Below are 25,368 nucleotides of genomic sequence, written 5' to 3'. Positions count from 1 at the left end.
TTACAAGTACAGTCATCAGAAATATAATCAAGGAAATTAATGCAATTGGAAGCACGGGCACACAAGTGGCTAATGAGTTTAACCTCTTGACAAACACTAAGGAAGGGATTAGCAGTCAGAGCCTTGTTTAGCAAGATTAGGCCACTTTGTGCTTTTTCTGCCATCCTTAAATATTGTTTGGTTTTGTACAGTGCTTTTTGTAAAAAAACAAAACAAAACCAAAAAAAACCAAACAAAACATTGTTTTTAGAAAAAGAACAGGGAAAAAGTTATTATGTGCTTCCAGTGGGATTGACCAATACAGAAGAGAGATGCTGATTGTAAAAAGGATTTGCCCTTCCAGTGATATCCAGGGCAAACCTGGCTCTCCAATGTGATTCCAGAAGAAAACCTGAAAGAAAACCACAAAAATGTGCAGGGAAAAAAAAATATTTTCTTCCTGGCTCATAGCCAGTGGAAAGCATTGCCACAGTCACAGTGCAGAAGGAACAAGGAAGGTACAAGTCTTATACAATATAGTCAGCTCTCTCCTTTTGTAGTCCAACCCTTGCTTTGCCTTTTCTTGTATGTCTCTTTCACACATCTTGAGTGAAATGAAAAATCTGGAAAAGATAAATTACTCTGCTTCCCGTGAGAAGTGGTCTCTGCTACAGTGTAAGACAATTCAGAGGAATTCATGCAGGGAAAGAAGTAGTTTTCCCCAAGAAAAAAACAATTTGAGGCTCTAGACAATTAAGGAAATAACTCAGAAGTGTGACAGAGGGTCTATCATCCCTTTCTGATTTATTCTTTTATTTTTTAGGCACGGTCAAGTAAGGAGCAGCGTTGGGGAACACCTCTTCTCTCCAGAAATCACTCCTTGGAGGAGGAATTTGAAAGAGCAAAGGCAGCTGTTGAGGTATTATTTCATTTACTGTTTTCATTTTCAGCTGTTGTTCTACAGATTTCTTTTTTCATCTTGCAGCACAAGCAGAAGAGAGAGTTGGAATTGGATTATTTAAAACAGAGAAAAGATGCAATTCATGGAGCTATTAATTTAAAATAGCAGCTTGTCTCTTTTAAAAAATGAAATTCAAAACACTTCGCTATAAAAAAACATTACAGAGATTTTAAGCTAGATTTTTATTGCTAAAGCAAATGGGTAAATTCCCCATAAATGTAGCTAATTCCAAACCACAAGTTAAAGAGGGAATTGTGTGCCATCAGTTCTTTACACCCAGACACAAACCAAGCCTCTCCTGTGAAAGCAGAGCTCAGAAGCACTGATGAACAGCACAATTACCTGCTGTAAAGCAGAGCTGTGCACAAGCACCAACCATGCACCATTTTCACATTTTTACAACCAGTGGCAGAATGCTTAGCACAGGAGTATTCTTGTTTCCTGGTAAATCTATTTGGTTTGAAAAGACAGAAGTATTTGGATAGTTGTCCTATTGCACTTCTGGGGTTTTTTTCAGTGACTTCTGCATTTCTAACATCTAAAACATCTTTTGAGTGTTGTCCTATACCACTAGTCCAAATTGATCCTGTCTGGACACAAAGTACAGCACAGATTTTTTAGCAGAACTCCACAAAAAATTAGATATAAGCATTGGTCTGGAGCATCATTATCTTCATTGTCTTCTCAGGGGTTCCATGGGCAACCCTTCAAAATCCCATCACCACAAAGAGCCAAGACAGCTCCATTCCAGCAAGGACAGAATTTCAGGCTAAATTATGTAACAGCCACTGAAATGAGTTCTTAGGGTGCAGAGGATGAAGCTGTGAAACTAGTTCCTCAAAACAGGTTATTTTTAGCATTTTCAGCACTGCAGGCTCATTAGTCTCCAAACCATCTAGAACACTTTAGGGATGTTTGAGTTTAGATTTAAATTTTAGTCATGTATTTTAATATTCTTCTAACTCAAGCTATAGACCACTCTAATTCCAGTGCTGACAGTTGAACAATTCTAGATTAATAGTGGCTGATGAGAAACAGAACTATGCCTAAGTCTGATACTGGCTTCTAGCTAGAAAGATAATTTCTTGTTGAAGTAATTAATCTGATTTGTAGGGGTTTTTTTCATGATATGCTATGGTAAGATGAAGGGTTTCTGCCGTGGTTTCTTGGGATTTTATTGCACACACAAACAAAAATCTGGTCTCAGCATACAAAGCTAAAATGGACAAAATCAGTAAATTAGCTCTTTCCTAAACCAAGCATGGAAGGCATTTTTTATTTCTACATCAAATAAATTCTTCATCAACAACTGCTGCCGAGGCACAGGAGATGTTTCTGGTGTCACACATCACACAGACATTTGCTCCTGGCAGGAAAGGAGGGAACTTGCTTTAGATTGCCACTGCTGGAAATGCTTTAGGTGTTCCTGCTTGCTGATCCTCAGGGTGGCTGTGCTGAGCCATGACCTGGGAAGGCAGCACAGGGAATCTCCTGTTGAACGTCTCAGTGCTGATGCCAGTTCTCCTGCAATTGCCAGAAACTTGTGTGATGGGGAGTTCCAGACACTCAGCAGAAAGAAAAATGAGTTGAGTCCAACAACAGATTACAAGACATTACTGAATTACTGTGCAGAGTAAAGTAAGGAGGAGAATATATTGTAAAAAAACCCCCAAAACCCTACAGACTAAAAGGTCATTCTGAGGCAACAGAGACAGGTTGTTACAATACTTTAAAATACTCTCAAAAATGGCTATTAAAAGGAATCAAATTAAATGTTTCCCCAACTGTAGCTGGCAGCCTTAAGTTATTCTTTCTGCTTAAAATAGAACCTTGGGCTAGGTAGTTAAAATATAAAGGAAAGGAGTCTTCAAGACCTTACAGTGCAGTTATTCCATTTGCATATGAAAAGAGCTGAATTTTCATCCTAGCTGAAATGAAGTAGTAAGAAAGCTGGAGTGATTGAAATAAATTGGAGCCCATCTCAGAAAGATTAGTGCTTTCTTAAGCAGAAAATAGATACAGGTCAAAAATTCATCTTTTAGGCTTTGGATGTTTCTGTAATATTCTTTGTTTGGGACAGATCCAAGTGGAAAGATTAGCCAGAAAACTGATCAAGAAAAGGAAGTAAATCTCAGGTTCTTGGTGGCCTAGTTCGAAAGGAATTAATTAACAATTCAGTAAATGAAGACACCAAACTTTATCCTCCACCCAGTATTCACCTCAGCGCTTTGGGAATGGTTTTAAGATGTCAAACTTTGAGATTAATGAAGATTTGTGAGGTAATTCCTTCTTAAGAAGGTTTAAAGATGTCTATGCCATTGGGAAATCTTTTAAGAATAAAGTAAAATAGCTTTTTTCCTAGAGAGGGTCCAGATTCCCTTGCAGTGTTTGGGTGCTTGCAGACCTTGCTACCTTTTCTTTTACTTTTGAAATTAGATTTGATCTTTGCCTCATGATTTTTTGTCTCATTATTTTTCAAGTGCCATAAGAACTATGTTTTAACACAATCCTTCCGATAATTAGCTCTGTTTCATCAAAAATTTGTATTTTTGAATTTTTTTAAAATGCCAGAATGGTGTTTCAGATCCATCCTGTACTCATATTCCATTAAAACAATTGTTTTATCAACCACCATCCTGCTGGTGATGAGTTAAAATAAATAAAAATAAAAGCAAGAAGGTGCAAAAACTTCCAACTGAAAAGTCTCAGAGATGGGAAAAAAGCTGTTTTGCTATTTTCTTCTTCCACATTTCTCTGATTAAGCTGCAGATGCCACACTGTTTTGTGAGCTTATGCATAAGAAATTTTGAGCTGTCCTTCCCAGCACCATTTTATTTACAACACAATGTCACATGAACCATCTGCTGTATAATGTACGGCTTTGAAGCATCAGAGCACATTACAGCTAAATTATGTGACAATAGGAGGAAAAAGATGGGATTAATTTGTTCTAGCCTAGGAAAATGTATTCCAGGACCATCAGCTTTGTGGTTCCCATGAGCACTGGTTGGATCCTTTCTGTACCTACAATATCCCTGTCTCACTATTTAAACATTTCTTTGGATGGGCCTAAAACTGGCCAAACCATAGGTTAAATTAGGAACCAGGAACTTGAGTCATTCAGATGCATTTTATTTGAAACTCTTTCAAAACACAGTGGGAATCTTTACCTTGATAAACATTTTTTATCTCTAAACTTCAGTAAAATTTTCAGATTTTGTTTCAAGAAGATATCAGCTAAGGAAACCTTACCACAAGTTTAATTTACTGTGTTTTTCATATCAAAGAGTATGGTAATGCAGTAACTCAGAGAACAATTACAGAACCTTGCTTATGCATTGGTCAATAAGGAACGTTTCAAATTAATTTTTGGCAATACAGGACAGACAAAATTCTAGAAGTTATGACAATAGGTAAATTTATAAATACTTCCCCTGCCCCCTTTCATTGGATCATAGGAAATAAAGAGCCTGGGAATATTTTGCCTCCCATTTGTTTAACTGCTTCAGCATATTTTTAAATACTAAGAGTAAAAATAGCCTCTTTGACAAAATGCAGAATTTTCTTCTTGGAAGAAGTCAGATGGTATGAACATTTTTTCTGGTTGTCATTCCTCTAAACTGCTGCAGATGATCTGAGAATGTGTTAAATGTGTTCAACTGGGCTGAAAACTCTTGGTTTATCCAAAGTATTTCACCAGCCTTAAGGTGGCAAAACCATTGAAATGAGGTTAATTGGCACTGGTGGTGTAGCAAATAGAGCTAAAATTAGACCTAGGAGCCTTGATCCAAAGCCAGGTTTTCAGAAAGGCTCAATATTAATTTAACCCTCCTGCCACTGAAATAAATGAAAAAATCGCTACTGATGGCAGCTGAAATAGACTTAGGCCTTCAGCAGAGACTGAAATATTTCCAATATTTAAATGTGTGTAATATTTACAGTTCTCTTCCTCAAGGAAGAGCACTGAGCTGCTCTGCTGCTGACACTGGCACCCCAGAGCCTGGTCCAGGTGCTCGGGGCAGCTTTGCTGTGGCAGTGTCAGAATCCCCTCGTGCTGAAAATCCTCAGAATTCTGCCCAAACCTTTCTCAGCACTGCAAAATGACTCTGGGTCCTGTGTCCAAGGAGGGCAGGATGAGCTGGGAGGGATTATAGCAAAGCTGCTCTCCTCCTCATTGCATTCCCCCCTCCTTTGACTCTGTAAATGGAAATTATGGGGGGCTACTTGAGTGCACAGTAATTCACTGGATTTTTACATGGACTGCAAACACAGTGAACTTCTGTGAGAATTATAAATATATCATTAAATGGCAGAATTTGAATTTAAGACCTAAATCCACTTGCTTACTATCTGCAGAAATATGATGTTTCCACACCATTGATTTTTGTGGGAAAAATGCAAGCAAAAAATCTAATATAAATATGATACATATATATGATTATTTCTATAAATTAATCTGGCTAAATAGGGTCATTACTAATCAGTTTTCAGTAGTTTTATTAATTTTAATCTGAAGGAAAGAGAAATTTCCACATTTTTACCTCATGCTGAATCTCAAAATTACTGCTAGTTAAAACATGATGGCATAATTTTTATTTCAGTGCTGGGCAGATTTGTGCTGAATGAGAAGCAGTTGATGCAGGCATCTGTTGAGCAGGATCTTTTTGGGGATTCAATTGCCTCTGGTCATGGCTGACAAGAGTTAAAGAGGCAGTGATATGATTCAATATCCCAGCCTTTTCAAACCCTAAATGGACACTTCAGTACAATCTCACAACTCTTTATATGAAAGTATTTTCTTCAAGTCTGGAATGAGAGCAAATTGTGAAGTGGTGCAACAGAGTGGTCAGGGGCAGTTCACTGCTGTTACCTGCAGTGAAATCTCCTCTCCAAGGGTGAATCATTCCCAGTTTATTTCCTTTTGCACAGAGGAACATAGCAGATACCTTCACAGATCCAAAAACTGCATGATTCAGACAATCCTGAATTTCTTCCAGAATGAAGGACAGTATACTTTCCTTTTCCCCAGCACCTAAGCAGGGTTGCAGCAAGCCATGCAATCACAAACAGTCTAAGCTCTGTTTTTCCAATCATGCCTGGCTGTGGAGCTGCACCAAAGCTGTCAGCCTTATAACAAAGACTCACACAAAACTATCTGGACCAGTTCATAAAACCTTCAATCCATTTTGATTAGCACCTTGCTCTCAAATGGTTCTGTCTAAATCTCAGTAGATTTATTTGTGCTGTTATCTTTGATATAAATAACTGTGCCCCCAGTGCTGTCAGCTCACTGAAACACTGGCCATGTCCTTGTAGGAACTAGAGAATTTTGGAAAGGTTTGTAGTGCTCTGCAAATACTCTGCTATGGATCTCCTTCTCAGAGTCCCATGACTAGTGTGTGGAGGCTGAAAAAGTAGCACCTTAATTTGGCTTCTCCCCTTCTATAATTCTATTTCTGTTTCTTGGCATCATTTCCTAGTAGCCACAGTTGTTCCCTCCTTCTGCTCGTTGCTAATCTCATTCGTTGTCCTAAATCTCATCTGTTTTTCATAATTTCTCCTTCCCTTGTATGTGCATTTTCCCTCTTCTTTGAGCTGAATATTAATCTTACTGTGTGATTCTACAATCTCTTGTAGATTCCTCTCACCATAGAGTATACAATGCAGTATTAAGATTTCTCCACTATGTCAAAAAGCCCAATTTGTATTACATCCCTTGCACAAACACCCTCCGTCTAGGCTTTGGCATTTCTCTTTCTCACAGCTGAAAATTATGCTGAATATACCAAAGTAATCAATGCTTGCTCTCTTTCAAACTGTTTTATCTATTGTTATTCTTTTGCATATGCACTTAGTTGATTTTTCTTTTTGTTTTTTTCTTTTTTTTTTTCTTTGTCCAGGGACTTGCAGCACTGATTGCCTTCAACTTTTATGTAACAATTTGCTGTTAGCATCAATGAGATGCAGTGTAAGCTGCTGCAAATCCTGCTTCAAACAGGACATACACTGCCTCTGAGATAAAGAGTGTTCTGTTGACAAAACACATTCCAGTATATGACATTTAATTATATGGAATTCCAAACAGGAGCTGTAGTATTTCAGTCCATGTGATTATTAATAGAACTAATACTGCTCAGCAAAATTGACTCTCAGACCACTGATAGAAAGAAATTTATTTTTTTTAAACAAAAACCATTATTTTAAAGTTTTGTTGTTAATTTTCTCTTTTCCTCCTTTTCTTCTAGTCTGACACAGAGTTTTGGGATAAAATGCAAGCAGAATGGGAAGAAATGGCTCGCAGAAACTGGATTTCAGAGAACCAGGAAGCACCAGGGCAGGTCACCATCTCAACCATCGAGAAGGTAACACCAGGTTTTTATTTGAGCGCATCCCCCCTGTGCAGCTTCGAGGTGAGCCTCAGCTCTTCCAGGGAACCCAAGAACTCTTTGGAAGCTAATTGTACCCCAAAGAGCTCATCCTCTCTGATTGCCTGTGGGTGGGGCAGATTTGGAAGACGTTGCCACAGTGAGAACAGGTTTAGGCTTGCACACAGCCTAAATTCAGCTGAAAGGATCACAGAGCAGCTGCTGGATTTATGAGCACTTCTGAAGACAAGCACTTAAGGAAAAGCACCAAATAAAAATACCCGGGACAGCACATTCAAACACTGTTGAGGATGGAAATTATGACAATTCCATTTCCGTTCTTAATTCCTTCCACTCCATATTTAATTTTATGTCTCTTATGTAGCTGATCTTACCACACACCCTTTACACTGCAGTGACAAGAGAAAAAGGCAAAACTTAAAGGAATACTAAAGGAATACTAAAATAAACTCAGGTGCAGCACTGTTGTGTATCTGGAAGATTAATTGAGGATTTCAGGATTTTAACTGAGCAGCTGTGAGGTTCTGAGCACTGCAGGGATTCAGCTGCTTGGTGTGTTCTTTACCACCACTTTGGGTGTCCCGGGCTCTGAGGTTCAGCTCTGCTCTTACTCAGGCACTGTGAGCTGTTGACATTACCCCTGATGGAGAGCCCAGCATAAATACCACTAGGTACAACTTCAGAGCTAAAGTAAAAATAAAGTAAAAGAGCAGAAACATAAATGCCTGGTTATGTGACTTTTTACACTTTCTGTCATTGAAATTCCACGGGGGGAGCTCGTGCCATTTCCAGGGAGCAAAGGTTGTTTGGAAAACAATGAGTCACTGCATTTTTTAGACTTGCCATTCCCTGCAACTTGCCATTCATCACGGGTCCATTATCTCTCTGCTCCAGGGTTATTATTTCCACACTGACAATCCCTTCAAAGACTGGCCTGGTGCTTTTGAGGAAGGGCTGAAAAAAATGAAGGAAGGTGACCTGCCCGTTACAATCTTGTACCTGGAGGCTGCAATTCTCCAAGAGCCCAACGATGCTGAGGTATTCACTGCTGTGCCTTCCCCTGGCAAAGGAAAAGGGAACTCCCTGCACCATGGAGTGAGGGAATGATTTCTGGGCTCAAACCTCTGCCAGGCATGGCTGACTGAAACACTGGATTCCAAGGGTTATGAATTAGTGTGTGCCTTTAAAGAGATAACAAGGAGTTCTTCACAGGATGAGAATCTGGTTTTGAAATATTGTTTTTTGAAGTATTTCAGACCTTCCCTTCACATCCCGATATTTTCAAACTAACTTGTAAACTGCTATCAAAAGATGCATATTTTTGATTTGACAAGACTGTTGAAAAAATGTTAAAGTTATATAAATTTCTTCAATGTTGCTGTTTTCAACTAGATTATATTTAAAGCCTGTTTTTTTTGTGAAATGTCAAAAATATTTATGCTGTATCTAGGGCTCTTTGAATCTCCTCCTACATTAAATTAAACAGCATACTTCAAAAAATCAGAGAATCCCAAGCTCCCTAGAAACCCCTAATACATATATACACATATAATATTTATATAATAACCCCCTGTATATAATATACAATTAAATAATTCTTCTTCTCTATTTTCCATTAATTTGTAGCAAAATATAAAATGTACAGTAACTCAAATTTAAGAAATCATCATGTGATTATACACTGACAGAAGACCCACAGTGCTGGACATATCTGCTGCTTTTCCTCACTCCTGTGTTTATTGGTTGTAACTCTGTTTGCAGTTGGATATATGTAACAAACTAAATTATTATTTTTGCAGGCCTGGCAGTTCCTGGGTATAACACAGGCAGAAAATGAAAATGAGCAGGCAGCCATCGTGGCCCTCCAAAGGTAGAGGGAGATCACTCCTAAATCTGGGCTCTGATTAGTGTTGGGTAATGGAGACCTGGGGATATTTAATGTCATTCCTGCCTTGGAATGAGAAGAATTTGTTTAGCAGAGTAGAGCATTGACACAGTTATAGAAACTCCCAGTGACTTCAGAGGGATGACTAGTTTTTAATATTTCTGTTTTATTAAATAAGTGAAATATTTCATGGAGTAATTTAAGTATATACACAAAAGAAAAGTTATATTGCCTAATAAATACAAGTTAGCCATGATGCAAATGAAGTGCCTCTTTTACATTCCAGCCACTTGACATATTTTCTGTAGTCTGTCCTTTAATGAAGAGGTTTTCTTAATTGGAGTGAGCTCCCTTCAGCTGCTGAATGCTAAACTGCCAACAGTTTTAGGTCGATGGAGATGTGAAGATCACAGAATTCTTGTACATAAAATGTGAGCTCCAAAATATCAGCATTATTACTATTATTATCTTTCTGTAATGGGTTTTTATGTTTCCATTTGAAGTAATATTCAATTGCATCAGCACTGATAACCATGAAGTTATTTCACCTAAGGATACTCAAACTTGTTTATAAGTCCTTTATTGGCTTACCTGGATAGAAATCCAAGGCATTGCCTGATTTAGGAGCTTGCTCATCCCCAGTTTTCAAAAGAACAACACTGATGATTGTGATTTTCTTCACATGGATTACTTTGGAACAATTCAAACATTGTGCTTGGCTGAAGAAATATCTCAATATATATTTTCTATTCTGCCTAGGTGCTTGGAACTGCAGCCAAACAACCTGAAAGCTCTGATGGCCCTGGCTGTGAGTTACACCAACACTGGCCATCAACAAGAAGCCTATCAAGCCCTGAGAAACTGGATAAAGCAAAATCCAAAATACAAGTACATAGTGAGGAGCAAAAAAGGGTCCCCAGCACTTACAAGGAGGATGTCTAAGACAGCAGATGAAAGGTAAATGCAGTGGTTATCTTCATTTAATGACTGAATGCTTTATCTTTTATGCCATTCCTGGAAGTGAAAGAAAACTGATAATGAAAAAAAACCAAGCCCAGCTAAAAAAGGATGGATCTCCTCAACTCCCATCACTTTCCTCCATTCCTGTCTCGTCTTTCTATTCCCACGTCCTCACCCTCATCCTTCAGCTGCTTCCACATCCATCAAAGCCTTTCTCCAGCTCTACATGTGTGTGTTTTTCCTACTGTTCACTGTTCCTGCTGTTTCCCATACCCCAGCCCAGCAGAATCCAGGAATGAGCCATTTTGCAGTGCAACATGAGCTCTCTGAGAATGCTGGGAGGTGGCTCCTGCTTGTTAGAAAGCTGTTGTGGTTCTAACCAAGAGACAACACAGCCATTTGATTTATCTTGGCCATCTTAATAACAAAAAAATCATGATTTGGCAGCCCTTCATCATGATTTCATGAGGACAATAAACAAGTACCTCTGGACTGTGAGATGCATAATAAAGTCATTAAAGGCATAAACATGATTTAGAGAACCAAACCACTCAGGCTATCTCACTGCTTGTCATTTTGAAGACAGGCCTTATGTTTTACCCTCATCACTTACAAGTCCTGGGTTGACAAGATAATTTCGTATGAGCAAAAATAAAATATGCAGGTTCTGCTTAATTGCTAAGTGTGTTATTCTACTTTGGCTTCATCCTGCTGACATCTGGTGCTGTCAGTGCAAAGGTTTTAAGAAGCTACAGTGGGCACAGAAGTCTTATGTTTTGGCATCTTTCTTCAAGGGTCTTGGCTGGTCCCTTATGTGTTCCTCTTAAAAATTCTACTATTTTTGCCAGTAAAGGAATGCTTTATGTCTGAGAAACTCATGTAATTTGAATAATTTTAATAAACCTTCATATCATTCCACTTGGGCTCACGGCTGCAATTTGACCTCATTTCATGGATGAACTTTTTTTATTTCAGACGTGAGTTTACAACAGCACCCTGAAGTAAACCTTTGCCATGATGAAGAAGCTCATTCACAAATATTAGGAGTATAACACTTCTGATAAATCCACTATGAAGATTTTCATTTCAGTCTATGCAATCAACATTGAAATGTTTGTAAATAACTGTATGATGGATCTTTAAGTTATTTTTCTCCCTTGTCTAGCTCATTACTCGAAGAAGTAAAGGATTTGTACCTGGAGGCTGCTCACCAGAATGGTGATATGATAGACCCTGACCTGCAGACAGGACTTGGGGTTCTTTTTCACCTGAATGGAGAATTTAACAGAGCAATAGATGCATTTAGTGCTGCTTTAACTGTTCGACCAGAGGTACATTTTAAACTTTTACATTTTCTTAAATTTAGCTTTACAGTCCATTTCCTTTTTCCTGTCTAGATCAGACTATTATTAATGACATGCCACTTCTGCCATTAAAATTTTAAGACCCAAAATAGACATGTTAATTACAAGACATAATTAACATTGTAATTCTTCTGTTTGGAAGCAGATTTGTGCATGCCCAGTTCCTACCTGTGTGCTGATTAATGGTATTAAATACATAAAGTCACTTTTGATCACGAGTCAGACCCTCACATTCCTTGTCAATTAAGATACAACATTACTATTTTATGCAGTCCTCTTTCCTTTGCAAGCAAAAATGAGACATTATGTCTGGTTTTTGACACCTGGAATAGAAAAACTCATTTTCTCACCAGGACTACACGTTGTGGAACCGCCTTGGGGCAACCTTGGCCAACGGGGACCGCAGTGAGGAGGCTGTGGAGGCTTACACACGAGCTCTGGAAATCCAGCCTGGCTTCATCAGGTCCAGGTACAACCTGGGCATAAGCTGCATCAACCTAGGGGCATACAGGTGAGCACAAAAGATGTGTGAACAAAAAGTCAGGCATCACAACTGCCGGGTGAAGATTCGTTTTCAAGCTGGAGGTATCTAAGAATAAAATAGTCAGAATATAGCTGCATAATATCAGCTATTGTAAAATGTTGTCATAACTTTTTGCAAAGGACTAAAAAGCAGTTTTGTAGCTCTAAGTGCAAGTGCTCTTATAATCAGTGGGACTGTTCTTGCACTTGAAATAGTCCTGCTCTTAAGAGCTTCTGTAAAAGAAAATGTAAGAGCTTGTCTTTTAAAGGGAAACTTGAGTTAAACTGCTTCAAGTAGTTCATGCCATCAAAAACATCCTTCAAGAATGAAAGTGATATTCCAGGAGATATTCCAGGGTCTCAGCTGTCAGGGAAAAACAGGGAAGATGAAGAGGAGCTTTGCTGCAATGAACCCCCAAATGTTTGGGTAGACTGAGTTTTGTGTTATCCCAAGCCATGCCCTCCTGCCTGATGAAAATCAAGCAAGAACAACATTATTTTATTATTTATAATGTATTATTTTACATTGTAAAATAGTGTATTTAAGCCTGGCATGGAACTTTAGAAAGTTTGCCTGCAGTTGTTAAACAAATTATAATGATTGTTTCTTTTTATTTCTTCCCTGCAGAGAGGCTGTCAGCAACTTCCTCACTGCTCTCAGTTTGCAAAGGAAAAGCAGGAATCAGCAGCAAGTTCCCCACCCTGCTCTGTCAGGCAATATTTGGGCAGCACTTCGGATTGCTCTGTCTATGATGGACCAGCCAGAACTATTCCAAGCTGCCAATGTGGGTGATCTAGACATTCTCTTAAGAGCTTTTAATCTAGAGCCGTAATAAAAAGGATTCAAAAATTTATTGAATTGTATTAGGAAACAGAGAACTTTTTTATTACTCATCCCCAAATGACCACATTTTCCAAAAGATCATGACTGTAGATCAGTAGGGGAATTCCTTCAGGCATTATTCATAAAGGGAAAGTTCAAAAGCACAAAAATAGTGTAAATAAATTCAAACTCAAAGGGTTGAAATGAGCTGTGGCTAATCGGACAAAGCCCTGAACTAGACAAAATAGCAATTTCTGAAGAATCTCCATCCCATGCAAGCTATATCTCTCTATATACACACAGCTGTAAAAAGAAAAGCATCTTAAGAAGAAACCTAGATAATGGTTATTGCACCTTAGAATGGCAAGCAGTGCATCCAAGGAACCTGCTTAGTGGCTCATTGCACTATGCTGACACCACTTTGCCCCACAGTGGGGATTCCCTGTCCTTTGGTTTCTTTGATGAAAAATCTTCCCAAGGTCCATTTTTAACACAGCTCTGAAAATAGATGCATGTAAAAGGGATGTTTTTTGTCTTGAATGTATTTATTAGCTGGCAATCAGTTTTTTGCTTCCAAAGGTACCTGGATTAATTTGGGCCCAGCTCTGCAGGCTCATAAAGCCATGTGCAGTGTCAGGAGGAACACAGTCCATGCAGGGCTATGGGGTGAGGCCAGGTACATTTGGGGAAGCCAAGTGTTGCCAGCAGAAGAGGCAATTTGCACTGGAACTGTTGCTGTTCAAACCAGCTGTCCTTGATCTGGGACAGTCTGGAGGAGCTCATGGCAGGGTCTGCACCTTTCTGTGTACTTATGCACTTTAACCTTTCTTTTTGTAAAATAGTGCTATGCTTTTGTTTTAGTCACCAACAATGGAATGTACAGGATGGCCTTGTTGGCAGAAAGGACCAAATATAATTGCCTGAAATGTAATGAGAGGGTTTTCAATATTTTTCTGTTTAAAAATGCAAATACAGTGTAAACTGCATTAACAACTAGCAAGATTATTATGTGCATCCATCAGGTACTACACGTATACATGCATGTGCATGCACATACATGTTGTATGTAAATGATGTCATTTCAGAACATAGCAAGCTACAGATCTTCATTGCACACAAATAAAAATATTTGTGGGAATTACTGCCTGCAGACCATGCTCAAGGGAAAACTTTCCCTAAAGAAATTGGTCTGTACAATGCTGGTAGGATTGAGGCCAAGTCTTGATCCTGCTGTTATGGCAAACAGCAGCAAAAGTCTCCACAACCTCCATGATAGCAGAGAAAATCCTTAGGTAACACCAGTATGTGTTGCTGCTCACAAAAGTGTGTATAAACACACTGTTTTCATTTTGCCTGGCTGCATGAATGGGGAGCAGGGCTGGGGCAGTACCAATCCCTGATGAATGGATTGATTCAGCTACAATCAAACACATTTAGCTCAGGGTGAATGTGTCAATCAAAGAAAGCAGAGAATTTTTTAGGAGGTGATTTTCAGTTGCTGATATTTTAAATATTTTTCCTGAATAGCGAAAGATAAAAAGTGTTATTAGATGTGTTGATCTGTGGTCAGGATTTCAATTTGCAGAGTAGCTACTAGAATGTGTTAAAGTGGGATAAATAGCACATTTCCTATAAACATTAGAAGAAAAATCCAGCTCAGAGGGATAAAAAAAGAAATCCAACTGCACAGATCACAAAGATGCTATGTGGGAGTTGGACAGTTTCACCAGTACAAACCTAAAGTTTCTTGCAGCTGTCTGTTATTTTGAGCAACCACTTAAAGGAAAATTCCATGTAAGACAGTGTAAGCACTGCATCTAATCACCATCTATAGGTTGTTAAATGAAAATAGAAAAATAAAAGGCTTACCCCTCACTCTCTCCCACTGAGCAGAGATGTCGAAACAGCTACCAAAATTTTTAAGAATGCTTTATCAATTCCTTGTTTACACATATATTCCTGTTTATCTATCAGGTGTTTCATAACTGATTCCTGCAGCTTTCTCTAAGGATGGGTCTGCCTGGGAATGTCACTTTGGCTAAGTGGGCTGCTGTATGCATATCTGCTGACAACAGTTTGCTCTTTTGCTTTGACAGAGATGTGTGATGACAGCTCTTTATTGATAAGGCAGAGCAGAAGGTGCAGTGCAATTGAATCTGGGAAGTGATAAGAGAGAAGGGAGGCAGCTTTGAGAAGAGGCTGTAAAGCAAAGGCATATGTGCTTAGGTTTGCCTTGATGCCCTGCCATCACACAAGCTCTTCTAGGATATCCTTTGTGCTGGGGTGCAGGATAATCAGTGCTTGTGCAGAGGAATTAGCTGTTCAGGGACTTTATTTTTACATCTTTGGAATTAACAAAAAAAAAGTATTTCTCAGAGTCAGAATGACAAGGGGTATTTGATCCTCATGGCAGTTCACTAAACATGGGTAACACAGAAATCATTAGGAAAACTTTATGCAAATCCAAGCCTCTCCAAAAAGAACAAACTAAGTAGGTAGCTTTTGGTTTATCCTGGGATGCACTGCTCAAAACTACATTTCTCTGCTGACATATTTCCACACCCATGGGACTGGCAGGAGCTGTGTGTGTAACCTTGAGCCAACTCAGCAGGACTCTGCCCTGCCAGGCAGGCTCAGCCCCAGCCCAGCCCAGCTCTGCTGTACAGGACATGGGCTGCAAAGCCTGGCCAAAGAGGTGCACAGCCTGCAGAGCTGATCCCAGCTGCCCTCTCTGTTGTAGCTAGCCTATGGCCAGTCAAACATGTGCCACTGACAGAGCCTAAAGCAGGGCAGGGGACAGAGGACAGGGGCACATCTCACACAGTTCTGGGCTGGCCAGTGTGGGGAGTGGCCAGAGACTGAGCTCACCTCACTCTAACAGGCCAGGCCCAGCAACTCTTGGGATTTCTGGGCACTTCCTAAGGATCCTGGGCTTTATCATCCTCCTTTAGCCCCCTCTGCCAAGAACTGTCAGCGCAGCAGACAGGATTAGGTACAGCTTTGAGCTGACCTCCCCTTGGCTTTCCTTAAATATTCAGGACAAGTTTGTATATTTGCCTGAAACAGTAAGAGGAAACATGTGAGGAGGCTGCAGCATATTAAGAACCTGAATAGAAAATTCATCTACTTGTGCTTCTAACCAAGCATGAGGTGGGATAAATAAGGCGGGTGCTGAACAGTAGCAGATTGAGCCTGAGAGTGAGAGACAGCAAATATGGGTCCTGTTCTCAGCACTCCCTGGGAGCTCGACCAAGTCAAAGCCTCCTGCCATCCCTGACTTGCCCAGGTGTGCAAGGAAGGAAGGAAGATGGGAAACAGCATTCCTGGTACTACCTGGGAGCAGGGGAAATCACTGCCTCACACTGCAGGGGCCGGGTCACCCCTCCCTGGGCAGGAAGGTGACACAAACACAAGGCTGCTCAGGTCTAGGGAAGCAGTTTCACCCAGAGACTCCTGATTTCAGCAGAGGAGAGAATCAGACATTTCAGGGTGCTATAGAGCACCTGTGAGTTGAGGCCCAATTAGAGTGCTGCATTGGTGTATCACCATGTCCCACTCCTGTTTCCCTTTCTTGTTACTCCTCTCTTTTTCCAGAGGTGATTATCACTGCCAGGCAACTGATTCCAAGTTACTGAAACTTTTTTTTCCTATTTTATATTTCATACAATTAAAAAAAATAATTTTCCTAACCCCAGCTTGGGACTGCCCTTGTGTTCTACAAAGCTTTAGGAATAGTTATGACCTAGAAGCCTGATCCATCAAGCTGCTGACCCCTGTCAGCCTGGACTCTGCACAGAGTGCTCAGTTCACATGCAGGTGTTCCAGGAGAGGGCTGGCTCTGGCACCACTGCACGTGCTGAACAGGCACTGCAAGCACAGGGGCTGTTGAGGGAGTGAGGCTTTGCCATGAAGGCAAAAGGCTCATTGCTGGCTGACTTCTTTAAACTGGAATGACCGCAGGAGCCTTGTGGCCACAGACTGCTTTCTGCCAGCTTGTTTGACTTTTAGGCACACACATAAACATACCTGTATCTAGTGGTGTTTTCTTATGATCTGCTAAATCACAGCACTTGTAAAAATATCGAGGGGGAGGTTCAAATGACACAAACCTCATGTGACAATATTGCATGCAACTGCATTAACCAGTAACCACTATGCAATATTAACCCCAGCATGCAGCAGTGCTACCTGAGCATGTGTTTAGAGAATGCATGCAGAAGGCTCACTCGTAGGGTATTCTTAAACTATTGATTCATATCATCATCTGTGGAACATTTTACAAGTCCTTTGCATCTGCCAGACTCAAATCTGAGTTGTTCATATTACCTGGAACAGCCTAGACCAAACACAGAGCCCTTTTAAAATCCCATCCTTCGAATTCACTTTGTGTTGTAGGTTTCATGTTTGCTCCAAGTGTTTAATTAATAACAGACATCTGTATATCAGCTTTTGTAGACATATTTTAGTACCCCCTCAAGAATTAAAAAGTTACATCGGCACAGCTTTCACAGTGAAGCTGGGTGGTTTGGATTTTCACATTTTCATCTCTAGTCTCAACCCCAGAACAGCCAGGTATCCCAGGAATATCCACAGGGCCTCCATGGCAGAAATAACAACTGCTGTCCTCACTGGCACAGCCAGAGCCCGAGGCCTAAATCACTGACTGCTGGAGCCAGTGAGAAATGGAGCAGAGCATAAATTGGTTGTAGATCTCTTTTGCCCAAACATGCATCTGCAAAACGAGACATATTAGTTACTTTCGCATGAATTACCTGCACAGTCAAAAAAATGTGATTTCTGGTCACCAGTGTTGTCAGCTTAGCAGTCTGTACAGTGAATCTATGTAATAAATGTTAATAATATACCAATTATTCACAAAAATGGTAAGACAAAATGCACTGCACGTTGTGAAAAAAAAAAAAGGTGGATATGCAATACAGTATTATCTACTATTCAAACCTTACCTAGGCTAGAATCAGATTCCTTCATTATGGTTCTACTGATTTTTGGACTGGTGAAATAAATCAGAGAACAGGAGTGTTGTGCATGAAGAGGTCACTGACACTTTGAACAAACGTAGGAAAAATTAAAAACAGTCATGCCAGAGAATCCATGGGAAGTTTCAGAGCCTCAGCCCACAAAGTAACAGGCATTAGGCAAGGTAAAGAGACAGAAGGAATCTAAATTTTCCTAAAATATGCTGTAACTTTACAAATGCTTGCAGTATGTGACAACCCATTGAGCAAGCTTGCATGGTCAAGACTTGATGTGCTTTGATCTCTTTTCCCCTTCTACATTTACAGAATGCCATCGACATTGGCTGAACCTTTAATTTAAATAGCCTTTTTAATATCAGTAAGCTATTGTAAATTCAGAAAAATAAAAAAAATTTATAAATATATTTTATATATCAGAGTATAACATATCTAGAGTAAAATAAAACTATATAGTTTTGAGAGGCATTCTGTGTGGCTTCTTCTATATGCTGTAAACTGTTTGAAAACCTTTGCAATCTTGCATCAGTTCTTTTGGCTTTATTTTTAAGCCAACATAGAGGAAGGAAGTGATTCCAGGGTTGGCAGATACTTTCACCTGGGCCATCTGAAGAGCCCTGCTGCTGCACACCCTTGCAGAGCTGCCTGAACCCCTGGTGTCTGTGGGGAAGTGCAGGGCAGGGCTGGGCAGCACTGCCCAGGTGGGAGCTCAGCCCCACACCTGAATGTTTACATTCCCTTACAAAGGCTCACCCTGACCCAGATTCAGAATCTGAATGTAAGAACATACGGGGTACAAGGTCAGTTTCTTACCACAGGTAACTCTGCCTCTGTATGCTTAGTGCATTATCAGCTGTGTATAATATTAAACACAGACCTAGAGTTTACTGATGCTTTAATTTGGTGTTTCCCTGCACTGCTGTTTAAAATAACCTATTTCTTCAAAAAAGAATGATGTGCATACTGGATGTGTTAAATTTATTAAGGTCATAGATGACTATTTGCAAAGCACCACACTTAATGTAGTATTTTTGTACTGTAATGGAAGCATGCCTTCCTTGGGTTCTTTTCCACATATTAAATTGTATTTATTAACTGTATTTATAACTGTGCAATTTTTAAATATGTTTTAAAAATAAACTTTGTCTGTGGCTTCAAATATTTCAAAATCTCTTTTCAACTTGAAAGGGTCTTGATTTCAATTACTTAAAACTGAAAGGAGGGATCTAAGTCTCCAACTGAAAGGATTTTTTCAATAAGGTATTCTATCCTATTGTTTACCAATTGCACATGCTTCTCTGCTTAAAAGTTAAGTCCAGAATACGCTTTTGTTCTCATTTTTCCTAAATTCATTGTTTCTCTGCGGCACAGTTATTTTTAGAATTTATTTTTATTTCAACATGTCTGTCAATTATACTTACAACTGGAATTTACACCAGCTGAGGCCTGGCCCAAAGGGTTCTGCACATACAGCCCATATGAGGAAAATGGGAAAAAATAGATAAGGATTTTCCTGAAGACGGTGCAATAATTAAAACAGAAGTCATAATATCAGAAACCAACCTTTATGAAAAGCAAAGCCAACATGCAGTGACTGAAACCACTACTCAAGCAATTTCCCACATACCACCATAGGAGTTGGCTCTCAGCATTTTCCAGCTCTGTCCTTCATGGGATGAGGTGAAAGTGCTGACAAGGCTGATGTCATTCCTACTCTGTGCTTTTGCTGTGAGACACCAACACAAGCACAGACACGAGGGATAAAAGTTCCTGTGTGCTGCTGTGGACAGAAAAGCTGACAGGCAACGGGGGGCTGTGACAGTGACAGCACAGACATGGAAAAAGCAGGACTCTCTCTCCATGGACATGGGGGCTGCTCCAGGAAAACAAACAGAACACACAACCTGCAGAAGGAAAGCTCTGCCAGAAAAAAACAACCGGGTAAAACCTATGGCTTTAACCAGAACCTTCCACCAAGGAACAAACGAGAACAGACACAAAAACCACACTAACCCTTAGATCAGGACAAAATTAACTGTGAGCTCTTGCCACTGGTGTGTTTTGCTGGGAGATGTTAAAGCTAGTTTAGTTCTTCTTGCTCAAATGCACTGACAAAGCAGCAGCAGGAAAATCCTTTGGTTATGTGCTCCAGATCAGGAGCACAGCACTGCTGTCCTAAAAGACAGTAGGAGAAAAGCACCAGTACCAAATCCACGCACAAAACTGCTCAAAAATCACTGCTAAAGACATCTGAAAACATAATCACCCACTCCAAACAGCTGTCAGTCCTGCAGTAACTGTTTTAAATCATTTTACAGCATTTGTCTTCCACCACAGCTGTCAGTGCTGCCCTTCTTTGGGTTAGGCTTGTACACCTGGGGGACACAAAGGTGCAACTTCCCACTTCAGTGAGGGGGAGCAGAGGCTGGGAACTTGTCAGTTATCCAACACTGCCTCCCACAAACAGTCTGCAAAAGCCAGCAGGCACAAATCCTATACAGGAAATTAATTCCTGAAAATTTTGAGCAGAGCTGGTTAGCTTCTACAGGGAACCACTCTCCCACCTCTTCCAGTTGCCACCAGTGGTGTGAGCAGCGTGGCTTGAGTTGCCATGGTCACAAAGGACATCTGTGATAGAAGAGAAACCAAAACAGATCATTTAGTTAAGACTTCAGAAGCTCAACCATCTCTACATTTCTTATCACTCAACATGGCACATGCCCTCTAATTCCATGTTAAGAAGTGTCACTGAGCCCAGATTTACCTCTTACCTCTCTTCCAGTTGCTGGTCCTATGATCCTATAAAAAGTTGTCACCCCTCAGTCTTCCTTTTCACCCTATTGCATCTACCAGAATCCCAAAAGTCACATTTCTATGAAAAGTCCTTACACGTGAGGAAAACAGACTTCTCCTTTACTGAGCAGCAGAAGAAATTTCTGAGTATGAGGAATTATAGACCATGATAAAGCAGAAATTTGGAGTGAAATGACAGCACTATTCCACACAAAGTGCCAACTCTTGCGATCAAAGAACACCAACAGGCCTAATAGTTAAAAACAAACAAACCAATCTAACTCAAAGCTTGTTTCATATTTTTTGCCGTGTTGTATATTCACTCAGGGATTGGGGGTTTTACTTTTTTTTTTTTTTTTTTTAAATCCACAGAAATGCCAGGAATCACAAGAAATCAAGACTGTCACAAACCTCTCTGTTCCCTATGCAGGGCCTTTTTAAGTAAAACACCAAATGTGAACACAAAGAATGAGAGGCAGCATCAAAACACATCCTGTCTATTCCTCTTCAGTTCAGACAGGAATAAAGAAGCAAGAATCCACACAGTCACCAGACGTGAGAATATTTCTTTTTAATTTAAAACAGTTGCAACAACGTCATTCACAGCCTTTCTCATCTCAGACAAATACTCTCCAGAAAGTTAACAGTGCTTCAAGCAAACAACTCTGAATGATGCAAAGTAAACCAGGACAGACACTTCCAGGATACAACAGTAAAACCACTAAGACTGAAATCAGACACCAATCTCAGCCATTAAGGTAGGAAGGGCGACAGGGAAAACAATAAAATGTCCAGTTACATATTTTGCATAGACTTCCAATGCATGAGAACGGCAAAGAGGATTAAAATGGCTGCTGCCAGGATGGAGAACAAAAGGAATCAGTTGCAGAGGTCTCTAAAGAAATCTAATGAGCTCTGGATGCATCCACATGCTGAATGTGTTCTGTGACCTGGTGGAGGCTGTCTGAATCAAAGAACTGGGCTGATGTTGGTTTCACTTACACCAAAGTCAGTCAGAGGTAATGGCACTGAACCCAGTGGAGTTACAAGTGATTGGGAGTTCAGACACATCTACACTTATTTTAAAACTACAGGTCTGAATAAATTAATGTTTATCCTAATTATATTTTATCTAGGAAGATTAAATAGGAGTTTGTATCTGCATGTGTTTTGGAGACAGGAGACTGTGACTCAGAATGAGGAGTCTACTGGATCCAGCATGCTGCTAGGAATGAGAGGAGAAGAGGAAATCAAGGAAAAGGTATTGAGTTTTTCTTCCTTCCTTTCTCCTAACCTAAATGTATCATATAAAAAAGTAAAAATAAGTTTGAGCAGTAAGAGCATTATTTACTGCCAGGTCCTGGCTTGCCGTGATTCTCAGGCCAGATTGTCTCTAACAGCTCACAGTGATTTTTCTCCCTCCATTATTTTTGTCAAGAAGCTCCCAGCTCACGGAGCCCCCAGCAGCTGCTCCAGCACCCAGACACAGGGAGTGTGCCCAGGCTGTGCCCTGGCACCATTCAGCACATTCAGACTGCAGCAGGCACAGCCTGGCAGATCAGTCCTGTCCTCAGTTCAGTCTGTTTGAGTGGGGCTTCTGCAATCCTGGACTTTAAAAAAACCCAAAACCCACCAAAAATCCTCTCCTCCCCATTAGGCTGAGGAGTCAGGAGTTTAGATCCTGATCCTCCAGGTTCTTGATGTTCTTCACACAAAATCCATCACAAAAAGGAGACAGCTTAACCAGCCACTTCAAAAAAGGAGGGAGGCCACTGTTTTGGGAGAGAATAAAGTAATTCCTCAAGCACCTGACTGAAGAACTTCTAACATATTTTTAACTGCTAAATTTTAGAAAACCTGAAATCCTTTCCCCTGGACTGCTCTCTGCACTCCTGATTAACTTTGGTTTGGGCAGGCAAAACACAGAAGTGATGAACTGAAAAGAACTCCAGGACCTGAGCTGCTCCAATTCACCCACCACAGCCAGCCAAGGGCCCTCCCCTTCCAACCACACTTCCAGTTTATCACCCAAAATGTGCCTCCTGAGACCAGGCAGCTCCACAGCCATCACAGCTCTGGGATGCATCAAACAGTCTGCAAGGTTTCAGCTCCATCCCTGATCCTACAAGACCAGCCATACTTCCAGCTGGGTATTGAACATGTGGGTTACTCAGCTGGCCTTTATTTACCCAACATTTCTAAATAAAAAGGCAGCAGTCACCAGATCTTGGTGTTTCTAAATAGCCCTTTAAGTTCATGAGGCAAGAGGAAAGCTATTGCGTTGAACTTCTTTGGAATATACATGGGAATTGAAAAAAAATATATTTAAAAATTAAAGGAAGGGGGATAAAAAGGCCTTTTCTCCTTTTTCTACTGCCAGAATGAAGAAACACACATATATACAGAAGTTTTGCTCTTTCACTTTAAATAGAAGATGTATCACTGCATAATTTGCTGATCCCATTTTCAAACCTGTCACTTTCTGGTGAAGTCCTCAAATATCTAAAATCTGGAAGAAGCAAAGAAATTACTGGCAGCTTTTATTTCATCCAGAACTGGTGGCTCAATAAGCACAAGGCAGCTGAATGTGACTGAGACCACTCCTCACTGTGCCAGGACACTGCACTAATGTGTCCATAAGAGCTCTAATGCAGGGAGCTCTCCCAGAAATTAGACACCTTTACACTCTGTAAAATTATTGCACTGGAATTTCTCTCACAATCTTTTAAGATCAAAACCTGATTAAAATACCAACAGTGTTTTTTGGCTCTGTGAGTGGCTTTATGACCACCAGACAATGTAAAAACTAAAATTCCCTTCTCACAGATGTTTAATTTGGGTTCTCTTATGTAGTGTGTAGCTGCCTGAATTTTGCTATTAAAACTTGCAGGCACTAACAGCAGAGAAAATGTAATGACACCTCTCTGGCTCTCTTGCACTCTGGAATATTTTTTTTGACTGCTGCAATTTATTTTGAGGGCTTGGTAACATTGTGCAAGGCAACTCCAGCAACAGCCTCTAAGCAGTGTCCAACACTGTGAACCTTTGGGTTTGTTCTTTTTTTGGAATCATGAAAAGTTTGCACTCACCATTATAATTTTTCTAGAATGAGTGTTTTTAAATATAATTTTAAAACCCACATATGTGTTCTCACCTGTGAAAAACACTTAAATAACACAAAAAAAAAAAAGACAGGAAAGGCCAGCCCCTGCCTCCCCATGCCATCATCCCTGCCAGAGATATCAGACCCTGTTTAGAATGTGTCTGTTGAAGAGATCAGATTATTGATGCATTTGCAAGTTTAAAGAAAGTGTAAGTATCAGTTCAAGGGAGGGTTTATTGTGGTTTTTTGTTCTTGTTGGTTGTTGTTTTTTTGGTTTGGTTTTTAACAGAGGAAGAGAGGGGTAAATCAATAAATCAGAAAATTACTAAGCAATTTCCCTCACTCAGGTATAAAAGTCAATATTTAAGCAATCTTTAGCAGAAAGTAGGATTGCACTGTGAGTTCTTTGTTAGGGAGTTGATTTCAGATGGAATATGAGTGGTCTAGATACAAATTTCCCTGACATAAATATAATGGGGCATTAAACTCTTCTTTACCTCCTCCATAAGAAAACAAAATTTAAATAACAGCCTTGCCTTTCCTGAGGGTGTGCATTTAATTTCATAGTCAGAAAGTCTACTGCTTTTAGCCATCTGTAATCCTGAATCTGCTGGTAGAACTTACAAAATAAACATTCAAGTGAAGAAACCTGTATCTGGAAAAATAAAATTTCTCTTTGGCAAAAAATGTAGAGGGCACTGACAGGAGATTGCTCCTGTCTCCATGAGTCTCTTAGGCTTATGCCTGGAAAAGTCAAATCAAGATACTGTACCACTGAATTCCAACAGATACTTCAGCTGACTTTCCTCACTGTACTGAAAATAATCTCTGAAAAAAGACATTCTGCTTTGAAGAACAGCCACAAACCCTCTCCCTTCAAATGATTTCTATGCATGATCTGGACTCTGGATGAAAACACAGGCTCCCAGTCACCAAAGACACAAATATCTGTTTGTGGTCTTCAAAGGACACACAGGCAGGACAGGCAGGAGCTGGGCTGAACTGTTTTTGCTCAACACTGAAGCTTCCATATTCTCCACACACTAGCTGCAAACTCCACCAGAAATCCACATAGCCTGTAAGGTGTATAAATTTAAAACAATGTCCTATACAGCACCTAATAGAAATCTTCTGTCTAACACTTAAGGCGGCATCAAATGATTGTTTTTAAATACACTATAAACATCCCATGGTTTCCTTTGCTTTTTGGCAGTCCAAGGGTTAAGGGGTCTTTTGTTGGTTTTAGATTTTTATTGTATGCTTTTTTTTGGGCAGGTTAAAAAGGCTTATGGCTTCTTAAGGCCAGGTGATAGATTTGAGGCCTAACTTGGTATCCTGTGGTAAAAATAAATGTAGCCCAGGTCTTTGGGAGGTCGTTCTGAGGCACAGACTCTAAGGTCGTTGTAGATCACCCATCTGAAAGGAAAACAAGATTGATTACATTCCATGAGTATAAAATTCACCACAGGTTTATCAAGGACTTCTCAGACCCAAACCTCAAAGTGTTTAAAATCTAAAATTAGGCATTGCAATGAGAACAAAGGATCAGAGAAACAGCCAAACCAGCTGCCAGAGTCGGGAACAGAAAGGGAGGAGGG

General features: G+C 40.1%; 2 protein-coding genes and 1 long non-coding RNA gene across 16 annotated transcripts in view; 1 reads left to right on the top strand and 2 right to left on the bottom strand.

Moving 5' to 3' along the window:
• Positions 1 to 23,857, top strand: part of PEX5L (peroxisomal biogenesis factor 5 like) — a 110,109-nt gene extending 86,252 nt beyond the window's left edge. For all 14 annotated transcript variants that reach the window (XM_039713459.1, XM_039713465.1, XM_039713461.1 and 11 more), the window contains 8 exons: positions 803 to 898; positions 7,186 to 7,302; positions 8,221 to 8,364; positions 9,126 to 9,196; positions 9,971 to 10,168; positions 11,337 to 11,502; positions 11,889 to 12,046; positions 12,686 to 23,857. In XM_039713459.1, coding sequence (XP_039569393.1) covers positions 803 to 898; positions 7,186 to 7,302; positions 8,221 to 8,364; positions 9,126 to 9,196; positions 9,971 to 10,168; positions 11,337 to 11,502; positions 11,889 to 12,046; positions 12,686 to 12,890 — 1,155 coding nt within the window. In that variant the 3' untranslated portion in view covers positions 12,891 to 23,857. The remainder of the gene's footprint in view (positions 1 to 802; positions 899 to 7,185; positions 7,303 to 8,220; positions 8,365 to 9,125; positions 9,197 to 9,970; positions 10,169 to 11,336; positions 11,503 to 11,888; positions 12,047 to 12,685) is intronic.
• On the bottom strand, positions 907 to 12,019 carry LOC120504209. The gene is made up of 3 exons (XR_005627970.1): positions 11,886 to 12,019; positions 10,139 to 10,225; positions 907 to 2,464 (listed from the first exon to the last, which is right to left on the bottom strand). It is a non-coding gene; the product is annotated as an uncharacterized LOC120504209 (long non-coding RNA).
• USP13 (ubiquitin specific peptidase 13) overlaps positions 23,733 to 25,368 on the bottom strand; it is a 47,207-nt gene continuing 45,571 nt past the window's right edge. Inside the window, exon 21 of the mRNA XM_039713456.1 lies at positions 23,733 to 25,186. Coding sequence (XP_039569390.1) covers positions 25,093 to 25,186 — 94 coding nt within the window. The 3' untranslated portion in view covers positions 23,733 to 25,092. The remainder of the gene's footprint in view (positions 25,187 to 25,368) is intronic.

Source organism: Passer montanus, unplaced genomic scaffold, assembly GCF_014805655.1.
Source record: "Passer montanus isolate IOZ18808 unplaced genomic scaffold, ASM1480565v1 scaffold29, whole genome shotgun sequence".
Classification (NCBI taxonomy): domain Eukaryota; kingdom Metazoa; phylum Chordata; class Aves; order Passeriformes; family Passeridae; genus Passer; species Passer montanus.
Note: the sequence above shows the minus strand (reverse complement) of the source record. Positions and strands in the feature narration are given on the sequence as shown.